Source organism: Drosophila subpulchrella, unplaced genomic scaffold (assembly GCF_014743375.2).
Source record: "Drosophila subpulchrella strain 33 F10 #4 breed RU33 unplaced genomic scaffold, RU_Dsub_v1.1 Primary Assembly Seq354, whole genome shotgun sequence".
NCBI lineage: Eukaryota > Metazoa > Arthropoda > Insecta > Diptera > Drosophilidae > Drosophila > Drosophila subpulchrella.
Window position 1 is genome coordinate 9066459 of NW_023665577.1, and position 20076 is coordinate 9086534.

The following is a 20076-nucleotide window of genomic DNA, read 5'->3' on the forward strand; positions in this document are numbered from 1 at the left end:
TTGTGCAAGCTTCTACTTGAATAATGGCTTGGCGCTGTGTTTTGGGGTCCATTTCCTGGAAACGGCTACATGCTCTAAGATGATGTGGTCCTAGGTGACAAGTCATACAGCCCTCTTTGTTGTGAGCGTTGTAAGCGCGCCGCTTGATAAACGTCAGTACACTCCTTAACGTTTGAATTTCCGTTGCTGAATTTTCCAGAGCAGCTAGAGACTGCTGGTCTAGTTTTCTTCTGATAATAAAAAACTGGATTGGATCCCAGGATTTTGTGCTGACATCGAGTGTCATGTAAGGCTCTTAGTTGGCGCGAAGAGCCGTCTATAGGCTTATGGTCAATAATTTTTTCTATGGCGGCGAACATTAGTATTTTTCCGTTCTGGTACCTGGCCTTCAATCGCTACCAGGTGTCGTCATAGCCACCCTGTGAGAAGGCTGTGTCTGTCAAAGCGTTTCTCGCTATGGTTTATTATTCCACAAAGAGATCATCATTCCACAAGAGATAGAGACCAGTCTAGATACTTGCCGTTGAACTCCGGAATGCTAATAAGCAGAAGTGTCAAGTTTAGGCTCATTGGCGCGTCGTTTTATCAAAGCAGGTTCATTTCGTATTCCTCGTATAATGTGTGGAATTGGGCTAGCTCTGCTTCTGCCAGAGCTGCGGCCCCAGGTGTGCTATCCAATTCGTCGTGGGCTTGCCTCAGTAACGCCCAATGCAGATCCAGGTTCCTTTGTAGGGCTGGGGTGACGGTTTGGGGCGTTCGAGGCCAATGTTAATGATGATTCCAATTCGTTGCATCTTCTCTGCAACTGTCGGATCACCGTGTCAATTGCTGAGTCTCCTTTGACTTGATCTCCTGTTGTGATCTTGATGTTGGCCGAAGTTCGTCTGGGGGCCTTCGGAAGCCCGCTTCCAGTCGGCATGTTGTCCAGAAAGATTTTCTGATATTTTTCGTCCAGCTCCTTGAATGCTACTAGTCGTGAAAAGTACTCACTTCCAGTGGGACTTGCTGGACTTCTTCATCAAGGTCTCAAAACTGCTGCCAGAGATCGTTTAAGTGATCTAGCTTACCGGAATAATAGCCGTCTCGGTGGCGTCGGTCGACAGAATCCTTGCCATAATTCTTAATGAGCTATTGGATTTTCCCTTGCAGCTCGTTTTGGTGGCCTAGTAATCGATTGTGTAAGTCGCAACCTTGCTAGACCGAGCCGAGTAACCTTGGTTACGAACATTTTACAAATTGAAAATTGAACCAGTATATATAAAATGCATTATCAAAGGATTGTTTTTGTATATTTTAATATTTTATTATAATGTCAATTATATATGTTATTATATTATACTCATTATTATATATGTTAATATAAGAATGTGTTTTTTGATAAAAGTGGATAAGTAGCAGCGTCCGAATCGCTTTTGAAATAGACAATCCCAATAATTTATGGATATGGGAAAATAATTAATTTTAAACAGCATCAGCGGGACTTTGGAATTCAGACAATGCATGTATAGGGTTTTGAACCTTTTTTTGAGACCCCTTGCGAACTTTTGCTCTAACTTCTTCTGGTTTTTCAGGCCTAACCAAAGGTTTTTTTTCTGGAGCTTTCATTTTCCATACTACAATTGGAGACTACAAAATAAATTCAAATTATTAAATCTCCATGACCTATTTTAATGACAAAACTTACAGACACAGTTCCTTGCCTAGTATACTTCGTCGAGGCCACATATGAGTATTTTACTGTTAATACAACCGCATTCATTAAATTTTTAGCGGCTTGAATCAGCGATGTTGCGCTATCCAGCTAAAATAATTATTAATATCAATGATATTATTATTACTAATATATTACATTTAAATGATTCTTACCCCAGATACTATAAGTTCGCCACTTATATTTTGAACGTCAGCTTTTACTTTTGACGTTATTTGGATTTGATGACAATATAGGGCAATACGTTGTAAATAGGCAAGCAAGTCCTTTTTTGTGCTGCTTTCTGGGCATTGTTCTGCAATTTCTCTGGTAAGTTTATCCAGCTTTGTACCAGCTTCTGAAATTTTCTTAGCTGCATTGATGACATCCATAGTAGTTTTTAACGGTCCGCGTCCTCTGAAATTTAGAATCAAAAGTTATTTACGTATCGAATGTCTATAAAATGTTAAGTATAAATTAACATAATTTCTAAATCATATCATTTCAGTTCATGATCTGTTGGTATAAGGCTGGGGTGCTCAAAACTGTCTCAGTATGTAGTATACATAAGTCCTAAAGTCAATTTTTCTGCGGTCAACAAGAAATAGCACCGCTTATTTGTTTGCTTTAGTTACTACTAGAAGGTTTTAAAGAGACAATAAATTTCCTAGTGTTAACATCATCATTATTGAAGGAAGGAAGCGTTTTCGACCCCATTAAATATATATATATTCTTAATGAGGACCACTAGCCATGTCCGTCAGTCCATCTGTCCGTATGAACGCTGAGATACCGGAAACTATGACTTAGAATGTTGGGAGTTGGCGTGTAGATTCTTGCCCTTCCTGCGCAGCATATTTTTTATTATTTTGTACAAATTTAAATTCGATTTTCTTCTTATCAATGCCCTTATACATACAAAAAATTAGTCAAATCGGACCATTTATTAAAAAGTTATAACCAAACAATAAATAATAATTAGCAAACTTGATAGAGTACAGGGGATGATACATTCATGAAAAAACTTCAATAGCGCCACCTAGGTTTCACGTTAGTGAATTCTCGTAAACAGCCTATAGAAATGAACGATAGGTGGCATTTTTTTGTTAGCTGAGTAACGGGTATCTAATAGTAGAGGCCGTCGACGATACTGATTTCTCTTGTTTTAATCTTGCGAATGTTTACTGAAATGGGCCTTATTTTAAAGTTTAGAAGCCCAAAACTAAATTAAAGGAATTCGGATTTCGAAATGGTATACCTTAAGGGGGGAGCCTAGGAGCATCAAAAAATCGGTTTTTTCGTCGATTTTTTTGGGAAGGAAAGAAATGTTCGATTGAAACGAAACTTTCAGGTCTTCTCAAATTTTTTCAATTTAATATATGTAATATTATGCCTGGTACAAGCATTTCGCCGAGGCGAAATAGCACCACCTACTCGAGCAATGTTTGAATAGTCACCTATATTTTTAGCTCTGTCAAAACATGCAATACCTTTTTGGAATCGAAGTGCAACATAAAATCAGAAAGTGAAACAAAAATGTTGATTTTAATTACTCCCCAAAGGGATCCGATGGATGTTGGTTTCGATGCAGCGACTGCCTTCTTGACGTCCTACCACAGATTCTCTATTGGATTAAGGTCTGTTTGGGGTCATTATCTTGTTGGAAGACCCACACGAGCGGCATTTCATACTTTGCGATAGGTAGCATAATGGTATTCATGATATCCACGTATACGTGCTGATCCATGATGGCCTTGATCCATTGTATCGGGCCTACTCCGTAATAGGAAAAGCCGGCCCATACCATCACACTACGCCCTACATGCTTTATGGTCTTTGTGGTCTACTGGGGCTTAAATTCCGAGTTCTTTGGACGTCTGACATACGATCTGGATCTTTTTCCACCAAACACAATCACCTTGCTCTGACCTGACCATAAAATATTCCTCCACTGTTTGGGTGATCCTTGGCAAACTTCATTCGCCTAGAAATGTGTCTGGCATTTAAAATTGGTACCTTTCTCGGGCTGCAGGCTTTTAGGTTATATTCCCTGAGATATGTACGCACAGTTTGCACCGTCGCATTTATTTTAAGCTCCTTTTTAAGCTCAGTAGCAGATTTAAAAGGATCCTTCTTGTTCTGACGAATCAATCGATTGACGTGAAGGGGGGTCATAGAATTTTTTCGTCCTCGTGTTTCGGGTTTTTCTTTAAAGTTTAGAGCGTTCTTAATCATTTTATTTAAATATCCGACCAATCGACCAACTTCTCTGTAAGATTTTCCATCCTTTATCAACTTTTGGATATCACGCTTTTTCTCATTGCATTGCCTTCCACCCCCCATTTCAATGGTATTATCAAACTTTTTATGTTCAAAATATTGAAATTATAGATAAATCTAATTGACCCGTGCTTTGTTTTAAGGCTATTCTGCAAAATATGGGGTTTTTGCTAATAAATGTGGAAGTGGTGCTATTTTATTTTTCTCCATTTGTTGGGCTTTTTTAACAAAACAATTAAAAATAAATTTATAGGAAGGATTTAAAAACAGGGTAACACCTTTTTTAGTTAGAAAGAATACTAAAGAGTACAAAAAAATTTTGTGTTGAAAAAAAACAAACACTGAAAACAATTTTATGTTACCCAGAAGAAAATGTATTGAAGTGGTGCTATTATTTTTTTCGCCACTGTATGATATAAATGTATACAAAATAAAAACGGTTAAATTTGAAATGCTCGCTTCTAGAAAAGTTCAGACTATCTGCAGCCACACTGCGGAGGGACTGGAAGAAGTTTACCGGATGTTCTTATAATAATATGTGTGTGATGGATAAATTACCTGGTGAAGTCGGTCATTTCCATCATAATCATGCACATATGTTTAGCCAAAAAAATAATGTCATTTCCAGTATCATCCCATTTAGCAACTTCAGAATCAAAAGTAAGTTTTTCTCTTCGAAATAATTCAACCTGCTGAGCAATTTTCTGTTTGTCCTCTTCTGTCATTTTCCGCATTGCTTCCTGAAATAAATGTCTTACGTTACAGATATCGTGGATTATTTTCGAACTATGACTTACTCGTGCTGTGCATATGCCACTGATATCCGGATATTCGTCAACAGTTTGGTCGCCAGTATGAGCACTTGCTAAAAAGTATACAAGTTATAGAATAATAAAATTTAATATGCATGCTTGCTTCGAGAAGAGGTTTGTTGGTTGGGACGATGTGTAAGTTGGGAAAGTTCACTTTCTTAAACAATTCATACAATTTTTAGACAATGAAATGACACTTGGTTACCAAACTTTTACCACGTCAAACGTGAAACGTAAAATGGGGTCACATTTCGAAGAATATTAAATCATTTTTGTACCCGTTACTCGTAATGTAAAAAGGTATAGAGATTCGTCCGAAAGTATGTTACACCTCTACCTGTTAGAGGTAGAAGAAAGCATTTCCGACCCTATGGAAAATATATATTCTTGATCAGGACCACTAGCCAAGACGGACAATGGCGTCTGTTCTTCAATATGAATGCTAAGATCTTGGACTTGGCATGCAGTCTTGAGGTTCTGAGACAGCGCAAGCTTATTTCAGCGGGGTGCCACGCACACTCTAACGCCCAAAACTCCTAAACTGTCTGGCGCCCAAATTTTTTAATATTTAAAAAAACTGTTTGTTTTGATGAACAATATCAAAAACTATTTAAAATAGTCACGTATATTTTTTACTACCATAAAATGGTAATTCGAGTGAATTTTTTCTTTTCAGCGCTTTTAATAAATTAATTAAATATTAATTTCTAATGTGTGTGTGCAGTGACTGCTCTGCCGCTAGCAGCAATAAATGTGCTGCGAATTCATGTTATTCCTGTCTCGCTCGGAAGAAGGCAGCCGGAGGCTTCTGCGCGAAATAAATGATGAAGGGACGGGGGGTGACTTGATCGCTGAAAATGTGGGATTCCAGGGATATTGGTACGAAAAAAAAAAAACGGAAGAACTTTCGGGTTGTTCCGCGACGTGCGCGGTTGTTTATTTGGACACTTGTAAAATATAACTGCGCAAACCTAGCTTAACTAAAGCGCTCCTGAGAGGAGACTTAGGGAGAGTTGGAGAGGAAGAGCGGAGGGAAGTGCGAGCGAGCGAGACGTGAATATCTAAATAAAACTGTCGCTCGACACTACTTCATGACATTAAAAGACCTTTTGGCGACCCTTTGCGAGGACATCCGTAGCAAAAACCTCGGGGTAGTAGGCTCAGGGGCATGATGAAAGTAAAGATGGGTCGTCCGTATGTAGAGGAGTGAAGTGGTTCTTTCCACCCTTGTGGCAGTGATGACCACTGCGACAGGAGCAGTACTTGTGGATACGTACTTCCTAGAGCCGTTTCTGAGCGCTAAGCCGCAGAAAGTTGTGGCTCTTCCGTAAAGGTAAAGTAAAGTTTTTTTGGTAGACTCGGCGTTGGGAGGATGTAACGGGAACGTCTGCCAGCCAAGGAAGGAAGTGGAGCAAAGTAATCGGATGGATTATTTTTAGGAAGGGCTTTTACAATGGGGTCCTTAATGGATCTCGCAGACCCATGCGCGTTGAAAACCTGCTCTGAGAAAGATGCAATTCTATGTGGAATTGAGGCGAGCAAAATTTATGGCTGCTTGCAAAGCAATTGGGACACAAATGTTTCCTTTGGATATAGGATAGGAGATCGTTTGTAGGGAGCATGGATATATGGACAGATCGCAGTCTCTGAGTACTAGGACGACTCTTGTAGTCACCGGTGAACCGGTGACTGTTGACGAGGCAAAGAACGAAAGGGCGAGTCAGTGTCATATTCGCGTAACAAACTTGAGCTGCGTTTAAGGCTACGGAATCTAAATCTGAGATCCCAGTTCTCTATCTTTAATAGAAATCCACGTTCATATTTACGATTTTTTGAAGTTTGGTGGCGGTTTGTGGGCGATAAAGTGGGCGTGGCAAACTTTTTTTTGGGTCAATCGATAGGTATTGATGAGAACAATACATTTCAGTTAAAATCTTTTTTCTAGCATCAAAACTGTAGGAGCCACAGTTTTGGTCGGTTTGTGGGCGTTAGAGTGGGCATGGCACTCTGCTGAAACAAACTTGCGCTGCGTAAGAAGCTCAGGAATCTGCACGCCAAATCTCAAAAGCCTAGCTCTTATAGTTTCCGAGATCTCAGCGTTCATCCGGACGGACGGACAGACGGACGTGGCTAGATCGACTCGGCTAGTGATCCTGATCAAGAATACATATACTTTATGGGGTCGGAAACCCTTCCTTCTGCCTGTTACATACTTTCCGACGAATCTAGTCCCCTTTACTCTACGAGTAACGGGTATAATTGCCAATGGAAAATTACCATGAAACTAAAAACCCCAGACTATAGACTAAACAGTTAGAATGAGACGCTGTTCTGACTATCGGCGCGTTCCCACACTTCAGGACACTCAGATTTCGGGACCCAAGTGCCGAATCTAAAGTACAATTAAAAAAGTCACTCAGTAGTAATAAAATCACTCATCAAAAGCTCTAAAGCTCAGAACCGAGGTTTGATCGTAAATGAAGTAGGAGTTAGAGAGCGAGTTCAGTTATAGACTTGTAACATTAAGGTCGGTGTCCTTCCAATCGAATGCATATTGTATCGGCTTAAGAATAAAATTAAATAAAGTTTTTTTTATATTAAACTTACGGTGCAAAAGTGTAATTATATATATTATAATATGGTATTAATCACTTACATCGACTTCGAGTTTCCAACGTCAAGTCCTCAACTGGTTCGAATTCAGTATCAGTGTCAAGGTCTTCCGAACTCTGAAAAATTAAGAAATTGTTATTTGTAATTCGTTAAGCGCGAATCGAGATATAATTAAAAACACGGAGATATCAATTATTATTGTCTTAAAAAGTCTCTTAAAAAAGAACGTATGCAAAATAAATGTTTTTGACTTCATTTTTGTGATCTAGGGGTCTAACTCTACCAGGAAATCCTATCACACTTCTTGGAGCATTTTGGCTGTAAACTAGTGCTATAGGCAAATATCTTGAAAAACTTCAAACTTGTACCTATTTTACCCTATAGCATGGTAGCCGAAGGATATAGCCGGATAACCAATCGGCCCAATATGTTCTTTTGATCTTATATTGCTAGCTTTTAAGCTGCTTAATTTCTTTCAAAAATATGAAAAATCGACATATTTGAAATAAAAACAACGCAAAACAAAATACATTTTGAGCGCTGGCATGTGAAATCATTTCAGCGAAAAATGATTTCTTTGTTGCTATTACCAAATTGATCAAGGTTGAGTTTCCCAATTAGGCAATCGTAGTGAAAATTGAATAGGACTATATTGGGTCTTGGGGTCACTCATGAGAATTTTCACAAGTTAGAGACGGTTGGACCCTTTTAAGCATTTATAACACCTGTTTCGCATACTGTTGATAGACTTTATACATTTTTTAAGCAACCGTTTTAAAAGGTCGATGCGCCTTCAAATGGCTTTTTCTTTAGATAAATAATGTACGTTTGGTGCAATAGGTGCCAGGTCTTGCCAAGGACGTAAGGCGGAGGTTGGTCCCTTCATTAAAAATAGCGTAGCAATATTTATTTTCACGATGAGATCATTGCCTGAATTTGGAGCCGTTGGAAGGTTCTTTGTTCCTGCAGCAACAACCATTTCCTTATATCAACGCCATTGCAGTCGAACTGCATTTTCTTCTCAATAAAATCCTGAAATGCCGAGTACAGAAATCACCTAACTTGTAAAAAATACTAAATAAAAACACTGAAGTTCTGAACTGATTCGCCAATGCGGTCCTGTTTTCCGCTGAAGCGACAAAAGAAAAAGTCGCTGACGCAGAATTTGGCCGCTCAAGCGGAAACCCCCTTTGTGTGAATAGGTTAATAGTCGTCCGATTGGCACGCGATTTTATGTATTAAATATAAGATTTTCAAAGCTTAATCGCTACCTTTAAACTGACCTCTTAACCTGAACTTTGTGGGGAAACGTCTTCAAACTTCTGTCCGAAATTCTAATTCCCTCTGCAAGGGTATACTTATGCAAAACTACCAGTTTTTTATTTATAAAAAAAAAAATTAAAAAAAAAAAAAAAACCAGTACGGTGGACCGGTGAACCGGTGACTGTTTACGAGGCAAAGAACGAAAATTATTTTAAAATTATTTTACATCATTTTCTTACTTAACGTTGATATAAGGATTTTAGTAGTTTTTTAAGAAGTTTAATGGTAATAAAATTACGAGTTCATTTAAAAAATGGACCATAAAAATCGTTAAATTTTTTTCAATAAAGTTTGGTATGGTTACAAAAAACAATTTTTTTAATAATTTTATTTTGGTAAAAAAAAAACTTTTAAATGTTGCTTTGTTCTTAATTTATTAATTAATGCCACAAAAAGTATTCAAATTCCCCATACTCGTAGTGCAGTGTAGAGCTTCAGAACAGTAAAACGTAAAGTCCATTATCAAAATAAAAAACTTTTATTTTTTTGTAAAATTTTGTTTCGTTTTGAGCGACTTCATGAAATTGCCAAAGTGTTGTTTCAAAAAAACTTCTAATGTAAAAAAAACGCTCTTGACGAGGTAAAAAATTATTGTCGTTCGCAACCTCAACATACACAAGTTGTGACAACCACTTTTGTCAAGAAAAAATGATTATACGAATGTTCTATTAAATAAATACATTCTTTTAAAGTGTATTATTCGGTACGCTGTTAGCATAAAGTAGGGGTGCAATAAAAACACTACTTACTCGGTTCATTAAAACGGCTCGTCGAATTTCTCGAACTCCATCGTATACCAAGCGAGAAGCATCAATAAAGTCATTTTCATCGACATCTTTACTGGTGCTATTTGCAAGGGCTCCAACTGCTGCTCCCACACGTTGATCGAATTTCATCATAACTTAAAAGAAACATTAAAACCTAGTTAAATTTGAATTTATTTAAAACAAGGAAGAACGCTACAGTCGAGTACCTCGACTATCAAATACCCGTTATTCAGCTTAAGGGACCAAAGGGAAATGGAGATATGCAAGCAGCAAAGCGAGATTGAAATGCGCTACCTACCCGCGATCTAAATATAAGGTTATGTGGGCGGTAGACAGATTTAAGCGTAATGGGCATTAAAGTGGGTGTGGCAAACTTTTTTTGGGTCAATCGATAGGTATTGATGAAACTAATACATTTCAGTTACAATTTTTTTACTAGCATGAAAATTGTGGGCGTCGCAGGTTTGGGCGGTTTGTCGGCGTTAGAGTGGGCGTGGCATGTTCGTGAAACATACTTGCGCTGCGTACAAAGCAACGGAATCTAAATTTGAGATCCCAATTCTCTATATTTGATAGTTTCGAAGATATTCGCTTTCATATTTACGATTTTTTGAAGTTTGTGGGAGGTTTGTGGGCGTTAAAAAGGGCGTGGCAAACTTATTTTTGGATCAATCCATAGGTATTGACGATTCTAATACATTTTAGTTAAATTTTGTTATCTAGCATGAAAATAGTGTGCGCCACAGGTTTAGGCGGTTTGTGGGCGCTAAAGTGGCCGTGGCATATTCGCGTAACAAACTTGCCTGTACGCAGGCTACGGAATCTATATCTGAAATTCTCTATCTTTGATAGTCTCCGAGATATCCGCGTTCATACTTACAATTTTTTGAAGTTTGTGGGCGGTTTGTGGGCGTTAAAGTGGGCGTGGCACGCTGCTGAAACAAACTTGCGCTCCACAAGAAGCTCAGGAATCTACATGCCAAATCCCAATAGCCTAGCTCTTATAGTTTCCGGACGGACAGACGGACATGGCTAGATCGACTCGGCTAGTGATCCTAATCAAGAATATATATACTTTATGGGGTCGGAAACGCTTTCTTCTACCTGTTTCATACTTTCCGACGAATCTAGTATACCCCTTTCACTCTACGAGTAACGGGTATAAAAACACCGAAGCTATAATTTGTTTCACATTATTTTCCCACCAATTTTCCGATCGTTCCTATGGCAGCTATATGATATAGGCGTTCGATTTTGATAAAATATAATTCGAAATTCTAAACTAATTAAAAAATGTTATTTTCAAGCTTAGGAGGTTATATGTTAAAAACCACCAAAGATATAATTAAAAAATTTTTTTTCCCCGATTATTCCTATGGGAGCTATAAGATATAGTTGTCCGATCCGGCTGGATCCGACGTATATACTACCTGCAAAAGATATACGACTTTTGGGAAGGTTTTAGCCCGATAGCTTCAAAACTGAGAGACTAGTTTGCGTCGTCTAGTCATGCTGATCAAGAATATATATACTTTATGGGGTCGGAAACGTCTCCTTCCTTGCGTTTCAAACTTCTGACTGAAATCAATATACCCTCTCCAAGGGTAAAACTATGTATTTTAAAACTATGTATTTTGAGACGAAAGAGACCGAATACAAATAAAACCTTTCTTTCGTATATAGGAAATAACATAAATCCGTCTTTTCGCGGTAGACACCCCTTGTCCTTATAATTTCCTTCTGATTTCAAAGTTTAAATTGCGACTTCTCTACTAAGCCCTAGATTAATACACACCTATTGCGACTGCTCTACTAAGCCCTAGATTAATACATACCTTGCTCTCGAAGAACTTTTACGGCCTCTAGTACTCGTCTGGTATATATACATGGTTCATAATTATCCATTTCAGCTTCAACAACATTACAAACTCGCGAGGAACGGCCTTGAATTGCCCCTGCTGTAGCGCGCAAATCCGTGGCATCTCCAACTTGCAAAGCCATTACACATTTATTTACGTCCTCAAGAATGTGGTTCTCGGATACTGCCAAAAAGTCGTCAATTGTTGTTATATCATCCACTGCTTCGGTTAAAATTCGAACTTGCACCTCCCAAGCCTGCCTATAGGTAGTCATATTTTCTTGAGCTACTTTAGAATTTGGTCGTACGGTCAAAATAGAGGCTGCATTTATAACTTGCGGGCAAAGGCTTTCGATTTGAGCAGCAGCATATCGAACCATTTTAACACCATCTTCATTACTTGACATGCTACATACTAGATTAGCAACTTCAACGAGTTTTTCAGCGTGCTTAGTGAATATCTCGGCTTTTTCACGAACTTTTTTTTCATTGCCCATCTTGGCAGCTTCAATTAAATCTAGCAGAGGAGTTGAAGTCTCTAAAAATGAGTCCGAAACATGATCCACAACAGCCTTTCGTAATTGCCTTCTTAGGTCACGAGTTTTTCGACACATTTGATCTATTGCTCGAGAGAGTCCAGGGCTATTATCTTTTTGACTCATCTAAAAATCACCCATTACTAGTAATTTCAGTATAATACAAAAATACTTACGTTTGACATATATTCAGTAAGCAGGTCTTGTAAAGCCTGTCGAACAGCATTACATTCAGCCACAATTCTTTCTCGTCGTTCGTCTCTAGTGCAGTCTGCATCTGCCATTAGTGCAGCTGCACTAATAATACTCTCTAAGCGTTCCTCAAGCAATTGACGCGATCGCTTCTCGCTATAAGTCATAGGATCCATAACAATTCCTTCCTGCAGCATCCGTAAAACAAAAGAAAAACAAATTGAAAAATATTAAAGCATACGAAATAGTTTCGGCAAGCAAAAGGTTTACATATTTGCACATTTAGCGCTTCCGAGAGAAAAGGTTAGCGTCTTTGACATATATATTTTCCAACCAATTTTCCGATCGTTCCTATGGCAACTATATGATATAGTCGTCCGATTTTGATGAAATTTATTTCGAAATTTAAAACTAATTAAAATATGTAATTTCCAAGCATAGAAGGTTATATGTTAAAAAACACCAAAGATACAATTTTTTTTTCCGAATGTTCCTATTGGAGCTATAAGATATAGTTGTCTGATCCGGCTGGTTCCGACTTATATACTACCTGCAAAAGATATAAGACTTTTGGGAAAGTTTTAGCCCGATAGCTTTAAAACTGAGAAACTAGTTTGCGTAGAAACGGACGGACAGACGGACATGGCTAGATCGACTCGTCTAGTCATGCTGATCAAGAATATATATACTTTATGGGGTCGGAAACGTCTCCTTCACTGCGTTGCAAACTTCTGACTGAAATCAATATACCCTCTGTAAGGGTATAAGAAACAGTATACTTCGTTTTTGGTAAAACATATACGCTAGGATAACCAAACCACAGCCTAAGCTAAAAATCTATGATACACAAATTCTGCTATTCACAATCATGAATATATATACCATACAATATCAGGAATGCAAGTTTTAAACCTTATTGTTTTTTTCTTACGTCAAAATCGTCCAATGCTGCAGCCAGCTCTCCTGCTCCGCTGTAAATATCTGTCGGTTGGGATGACTTTCCTTGGGCAACGTCACTGATAGTATTCACAGCATCACAAACTTGTTTCAGAATAAAATCGCGATTCACTTTTGCTAAGTCTAGTTCTGGATGACGAACATATACTTTTGATGCGGTCAAAAGCATGGTAGAGTGCTTTTTAAGCATTGCACGAGCAGCTGCCAAATCATCCCGTAATTGGGGATCCTTAAGTTCTTGTTGACGTTTAGCTGCTTGTTTTATAAGTTCTCCAGCATTGCGACCGAATTGCTAGAAAGAAAAAAATTGCATGTTGTAGATAACTGTGCTTTGGTTTTAATTTCTTAATTATTATATTATTATTCCCCTTAGACACTTTTACTTTCTACTAACTTACCACACTTATTTTAAGCGAAAGAGAACGCTATAGTAGAGTGCCTCAACTATCATATACCCGTTACTCTGCCAACGATTTAAACCACTTTTGCCAAGCCGATAGATATTGACACTTTAAGGGACTTTTTTTAAGCGTTATGGGCGTTAGAGTGGTCGTGGCAAATTTTTGATCAATTGATAGGTATTGACGAGACCAATACATTTCAGATAAAATATTTTATCTAGCATACAAATTGTGGGCGCCACAGGTTTGGGCGGTTTGTGGGCGTTAGAGTGGGCGTGGCATATTTGCATAACAAACTTGCGCTGTGAGTGGTATTGACGAGAACTAAACTATATAACTATAACTTTTGTTAGCACTTAAACTGTAGGAGCCACAGTTGCTGATGTCAAAACTGTTCTTTCTAAAACCAATTTTTGGGTGCCAACATGTAAAGTTTTCTAGCGGTCTCAAATACTTTTTTATAAGGTTTTAATTAAATGGCAGGAAAATAAATTTTCCTAACATTTAGATATCCCCCTATGTATATATAGGAATGTACTGATATTGTACAATTTTAATGTAATTTTGGTCTTACTCATACCTTCATATTATCCATAAGCTCGTCCTGACTCGATGCATTTTTTAGTTTGTTTAAATCATCCTCAACAATATGAAGCGATTTCAGAAGCAAATGAACATCTACCATGTCAGCTAAAATTAGTAAACGGGTAACAGCTGACAACAGATTTCTAGCTGCCCGAACCATATTGCCTCTCTTCAGCGAGCTGCATGGATCTTCAGAAAATTCTCTGGCTGCAATGCTCATAGCGTCTCCAGTTTTTTTTACTTCATCCACAGCGGTTAACATTTCTTGTGTGATATCTGGGTTCTCATACGCAATCTGTTCACCTTTTTGAATAAAATTTTCTGTTGCCTTTTCAACAGCTGCAACTAATGCACTGGCACGCTTTGATTTTCCTAAAAAGAAAAAAATAGAACATTAAGAACATTTTATATAATTTTATTTTTTTTTTTATTAAGTAATATACTTTTTTACCAAGAAAGCAGAAAGCAATAATAATAATAAGCAATAACAATAAGCTTAAAAGCTACCGAGGAAAACGTAGGTGTCACCGAAACTCATGAGATTTTCCGTTAAATTGAAATATGTCCAACAGAGTTGGTATTTTTTGAAAAGATTATTGGTTTGGTTTTTCCTGTTCTATCTTTCGTGAATTAGTTATAAAAAATTGAGCAATGTTGGGCTATTTATATTTTGTTAAAGTTTGTCATTTAAATTATCTTTATAAAAATATCTCAAAAAAATATTTCCAAACAGGGTCGCAGCAGTCAGAATTCTGCGCCCCTTTCAAAAAAATGTGGTTAGTGGTCAACATCATAGGGCAATAGTGCGTTTAGAAGGTAATAGAATTCCTCTGGTAACCAGGGGAATTATAATATAAATTTAATATTTAAATTTATTTCATTTCTGACGCACTTGCTCCCAAAACAACGGTATTGTTGCTTAAAAAACAAGAAAGAACGGTAGAGTCAAAAGACTTGAATATTATATACACGTTATTCAGCTAACCAATTATGAATCATTAACTTTGATCAAATTTTGGGACGTCAATAAATATTGACAAATAAAACCAAATAAAATGTACACTGAAACAAGAAAGGAATCTTACTTTGGCAAGCCGAAGTTTATATACATTGCAGGTCGCTCCTATGGGAGCAAAGCTTTCTGATTCTTAGAGAAATAATCACACTATTACGATAATGTTATATTTCAATTTTCTATCGTTTTTGTATAATATTGACATTATTATACCCTTGCAGAGGGTATTATGATTTCAGTCAGAAGTTTGCAACGCAGTAAAGGAGACGTTTCCGACCCCATACAGTACATATATTCTTGATCAGGATCACTAGACGAGTCGATCTAGCCATGTCCGTCTGTCCGTCCGTTTCTACACAAACTAGCCTCTCAGTTTTAAAGCTATCGGGCTGAAACTTTCCCAAGTCTTTTTTTTTTGCAGGTAGTATATTAGTCGGAACCAGCCGGATCGGACAACTATATCTTATAGCTCCCACAAGATTAATCGGAAAAAAAATTTAAAAAAAATTATTTCTTTGGTGTTTTTTAATTAGTTTTGAATTTCGATTTTAATTTTATCAAAATCGGACGACTATATCATATAGCTGCCATAGGAACGATCGGAAAATTGGTGGAAAAATAATATGAAACAAATAATAGCTTCGGTTGTTTTTTGACATATTATCTTATACTATTGGGGATATCATTTTTTGTGATTTTAAATTTAATAATTATAACTGCAAGGGTATACAAACATCGGCATGCCGAAGTTAACTTCCTTTCTTGTTTTTGATTCAATTTGTTCCTTTGGGATCCAAAGTTCTTTCCTCTGTGGGGTTTCATTTATGTCTGTGTTGTTTCTTTTACATTAAAATATTTCTCTACTCTGCGCTCTACCTACTCAGATTTTTTCCATCGCTATTATTCCACTTATCCGAATGTTGCCGAATTATGTCACGACCGCCATGTAAATATTTCATTTGCATTTTCAGCATTACGCATTTAATTTTACACAAATATCACTGAAGCTAGCAACAATCCTTAAAAATTTAACATGGTGTTACTAATATTGATTATTTCTTATAACAGCAAGGGTATACGTATACATACATACATATACTTCGGCTTGCCGAAGTTAACTTCCTTTCTTGTTTTCTTTAATTTGGTTTTAAAGACCTTGAACTACAAGGAAAAAATTTACGCATTTATTAGTTCTGAATTACGAATTTAATTTTATCGAATATTCGTAATTCTTAAACTGAATAGAAGACTTTAGGAAAGGTTTCATACCGATAGCTTTGAAACTGAGAGACTAGATGATGGACATGGCTAGTTCGACTCGGCCAGCGATCCTGATCAAGAATATATATAATTTATGCGGCGGAAACGCTTTCCTCTACCTGTTACATAGTTTTTTCCGAATACAATAAAGCCTTTTTAATGGGTAAATATCCTTGCCAAAGTCCAACCTATCCTAAACTGTTTTCTGTAGATATTGGATCTGAGGATTATTATTATCCTGTCGCCTCCTTGGCCACTTAAAGCTTTGTATCGACCTTTTTTTTATTTCCTTGCGTTTTAGACTGGTGAGTGTTCACGCCAAAAGGGTGCTTTATTTCTGAAGGCAGTGTCGAGCGCCACTCCATATCTCCCCTAAGTCTCCGCTCCGCTCTGGAGCGCTTAGGCTAAGCCAGGTTGAAGTATTTCTATTTTCAAAGTGTCCAAATAAACACAAACGCACGTCGCGTAAAAACTCAAAAGTACCCCCGTGATTCCGTGATTCGTTCTTGACTGCCTCCAGTCACCATATTCTAATGTTACTGTATAATCGGCCCTGATTGTGCAAATGACAAATTATTTTTCGCAGAGATAGACGTACTTTCTTTTTACTTTTAAATATAATATAAATTTTACACATAATATTAGTTTTAATTTAAGGTCCACACTATTTTATGATGTAAATCTAGCATTATACCGTTTAGGATATAGACCCAAAGCGGATTTTGCAAATAAAAGCAACAAAAATCACACAAGTATGCCAATAATTTTGTACAGGGCAAACTCCACATTTTTTTGGATTATAAATTTTATACAAGAGAAATCGCGTTTGTCAAGAGCCTATACTATCCGACACCCACTGCTCAGCTAACAAAAAAGCGCCACCTGTCGTTCATTCCTATTGGCTGTTTACGAGATTTCACTATCACGCCACATACATAAAATAAAGTACATACAAATGTGTTAGTCCTTTGGCGCCTATTTTTAAGAAATTATTTTCTAAATATAATTTTTTTTCGGAAATGAATAAAATTTTCCCTATATAAAAGGATTATGTTTGTTTTTTACCATTTTCTACTATAAAGAAAATGTTTGTTGTACACAATACCTACACTCACATATCTGCGTACAGTGAAAATAATTTTCATTTTGTCACTTTGACAGTAAAAATCTTGGGATAGGAGTGATAAAAAAAAGTATGCTTATTTGTGTTTTATAGTCCGAGCAATTACCTTCATATTCTGTAATTTAAAACAATTATATCTTCTTTGGTACTTTTATAATTCGTGTTTCTCCAAAAACTTGTAAAAGAAAATGTGTTTAAAAGCTTGCGTACAGCTTGATATAGTATGGGCTGTATGTTTAGGATCGTTATCTTGTTAGAAATAAAATTCGTTTTTTAATCATTTAATTTACTTTATTTATTTATATCTCATCTCTACAAGTAAGGACTTATATTTATTGCGTTAGTCACATCGGCAATTTTTAAATAAAATTAATAATTTAAATGTACTACTTAAAAGTTAACAACGTTGTGTTTACAATTTGATATAAGTTTAAGTCCCAGCAGATTTCCAACGCCGTTAGCAGCCATACACCCCCATAACATAATTCAACCTCCTCCATGTTTCACAAGTGGAAGTAAGTTTTGTTTTTTGAGGGCTTCTCTGCTCTTGCGTCAGATTAAGTTCTTTCCTTTAATTTAAAATATGTAAGTCTTGCTTTCGTGTAAAAAAATTACGGACTTCCAGAACTCTGGAGGCTTAGAAATATGGTCCTTTGGCAATTAACCCGTTTCTCTCGATTAATCTTTGAAATATAAGGCTTTTTTCTAGCCACGCTATCCTTCGGAAAGTCGAATATGAAACGGTTTTCTAAAAGATACTTTTCACCTCTTGCTGCAGTTCTCGGGTGGTCAATTTCTGATTGCTTTGCACCACAAGTATTACTTTCTTTTTTCCCTTATTGTTAATCGACATGGGCGGCCTTCTCGGAGCATGGGAAATAGATCTGGTGGAAATATACATTTTAATAACTCTCTGCACTGAGGAGTGTGCGCGACCTTTGATTCCGCCAATTTCTCAATAGCTTTTCCAAATCGTTTGATAATTGCATATTCGTCTACCTTGATAATGCAAATTAAATCTGACCACTAAATTGGCAATAAATGCAACTATCTCCAGCTGTACGCAAACTTTTAAAAACATGTTAAATTAATATGATTTGGGGAAACACGAATTATAAGAGTACCAAAGAGGACATAATTGTTTTAAATAATGTAATATAAAAGCAATTGCTGGCACTATACACACAAAAAATTTTACTTTTTTATATCACTCTTATCCCAAGATATGACGCTGAGTGTATGTCTTATTGGAATACAATAATGTATGCATACATATTGCACAAAACTAAACAAATAATTTTTTCAAAGCTAGTTATTACATTATTTATAGAGTAGTATTACCTTTCTTCTTCTTGCTCGGCCCTTTGGTATTTACAAGAGTTGTAACTTGTAGTACCAGAGGCTCAAGTGTTTTTTCAACTGACATTGTACGAATTTCCAAATTTTTCGGATCCCATTTCAGAGCAATCTGTCCAAAATCGGTCAGCGTTCCCATATTGATTGAAAATAAAACAAACACCACTTATTTTCAGATATAATATTTCGTTAATCCGTTCACGATAAAGCGACGACGCCTTTTTCGATTGATGATGGGACAACAATTCTTGTTGTAAGGTTTGGAATGACAGGAAAGCAGCAAGCAAATGTTTTTATTATAACCTTATCCCACTATCTGCAATCGAGCAGTGCCGCGATACCACTTTTTTAGGAGGTTTTAAGCTTGGTGGAACTGCTGTAAAATAAATTTTGTACCTCCTGTTGGATAAAATATTGGCAGACAATATTTTTAAATTCACCTGAAGTTTTTAAGCACAACTATTATAATGACAAGTCTGCTTACATATTGATTACCACTAGCTGCTGGAGTACTTAACCTTCTGAACTCACCTCACCTGATAAATATTAAAACGCAAAAATTGTTAGAAATAAAAAGTCACTGTAGCAAAGACGTGTCAGCTGCGTGCGTCACGGGTGACACTTCATATAAACATTTATGTGGGATGTCCGCTAATTTACTCGTGACAGCTTATATGAAAATATTTCGAAGTCAGTTGTGATATCACGCATGCCTTATACGAATCTACCATATGGGCGGTCACCTATTCACAAGTCCTTGGTGATTGATAGATAGAAGTGGTTAAAAATAGATTAAAGAAATAATATTGTTATTTTTATGTGTATACATTTATGTATAATTTTTGTAGCGGTATTTTATATTTGTGGTCTTTTTAACTTATTTACTTGAATTGTATTGGGATTGCCTTGCGAAAACATTTGTCAGGGTCGATTAATAACACTAAAAATATATATGAGTTTTTAATATGTTTTAGTTATATATTACGTTTGTTAAGCATAGTACTCAGTTCGGCTAAGAGTTTCACTAGTCGAAAAATCGTATTCTTTGTAGTGTAACCGAAGTTTTCAAGGTTCACCCGCAATGCATGTAGCATGGTCTTACTGTCAAGCGGCTGGGTTTGTTGCCAAACGGAAAACAAATCGATTGGAGATGTTTAAAAAGGAGGAGTCTGCTGGTACACAACGAAATTAAGATAAAAATAAATGGAATGTTCAACGAATGTTTTTATTTATGTAAACTAGTAGTTTAAAGAATCCTTCTCGTCCCGCGGATGCTTCGCCATCCTTCCCGTGCCACCGCAGTTCAGC

The 20076-nt window shown here is 36.8% G+C and overlaps 1 protein-coding gene across 2 annotated transcripts; it reads right to left on the reverse strand.

Moving 5' to 3' along the window:
* Window positions 1-1278: 1278 nt before the first annotated feature.
* On the reverse strand, window positions 1279-19003 carry LOC119560136 (catenin alpha). Of its 2 annotated transcripts, XM_037873487.1 has the most exons (12): window positions 18754-18907; window positions 14010-14386; window positions 13003-13320; window positions 12056-12259; window positions 11321-12005; window positions 9468-9619; window positions 7439-7511; window positions 4768-4835; window positions 4529-4710; window positions 1867-2107; window positions 1685-1801; window positions 1279-1626 (listed from the first exon to the last, which is right to left on the reverse strand). In XM_037873487.1, the coding sequence occupies exons 1-12, from the start codon at window positions 18905-18907 to the stop codon at window positions 1462-1464; spliced, it is 2736 nt and encodes a 911-aa protein (XP_037729415.1). In that variant the 3' UTR covers window positions 1279-1461. The 2 variants fall into 2 exon arrangements, with proteins under 2 accessions (XP_037729415.1, XP_037729416.1); XM_037873488.1 differs by lacking the exons at window positions 1279-1626; window positions 1685-1801; window positions 1867-2107; window positions 4529-4710; window positions 4768-4835 and adding an exon at window positions 6935-7345 and having other exon boundaries at window positions 18754-19003.
* Window positions 19004-20076: the final 1073 nt, after the last annotated feature.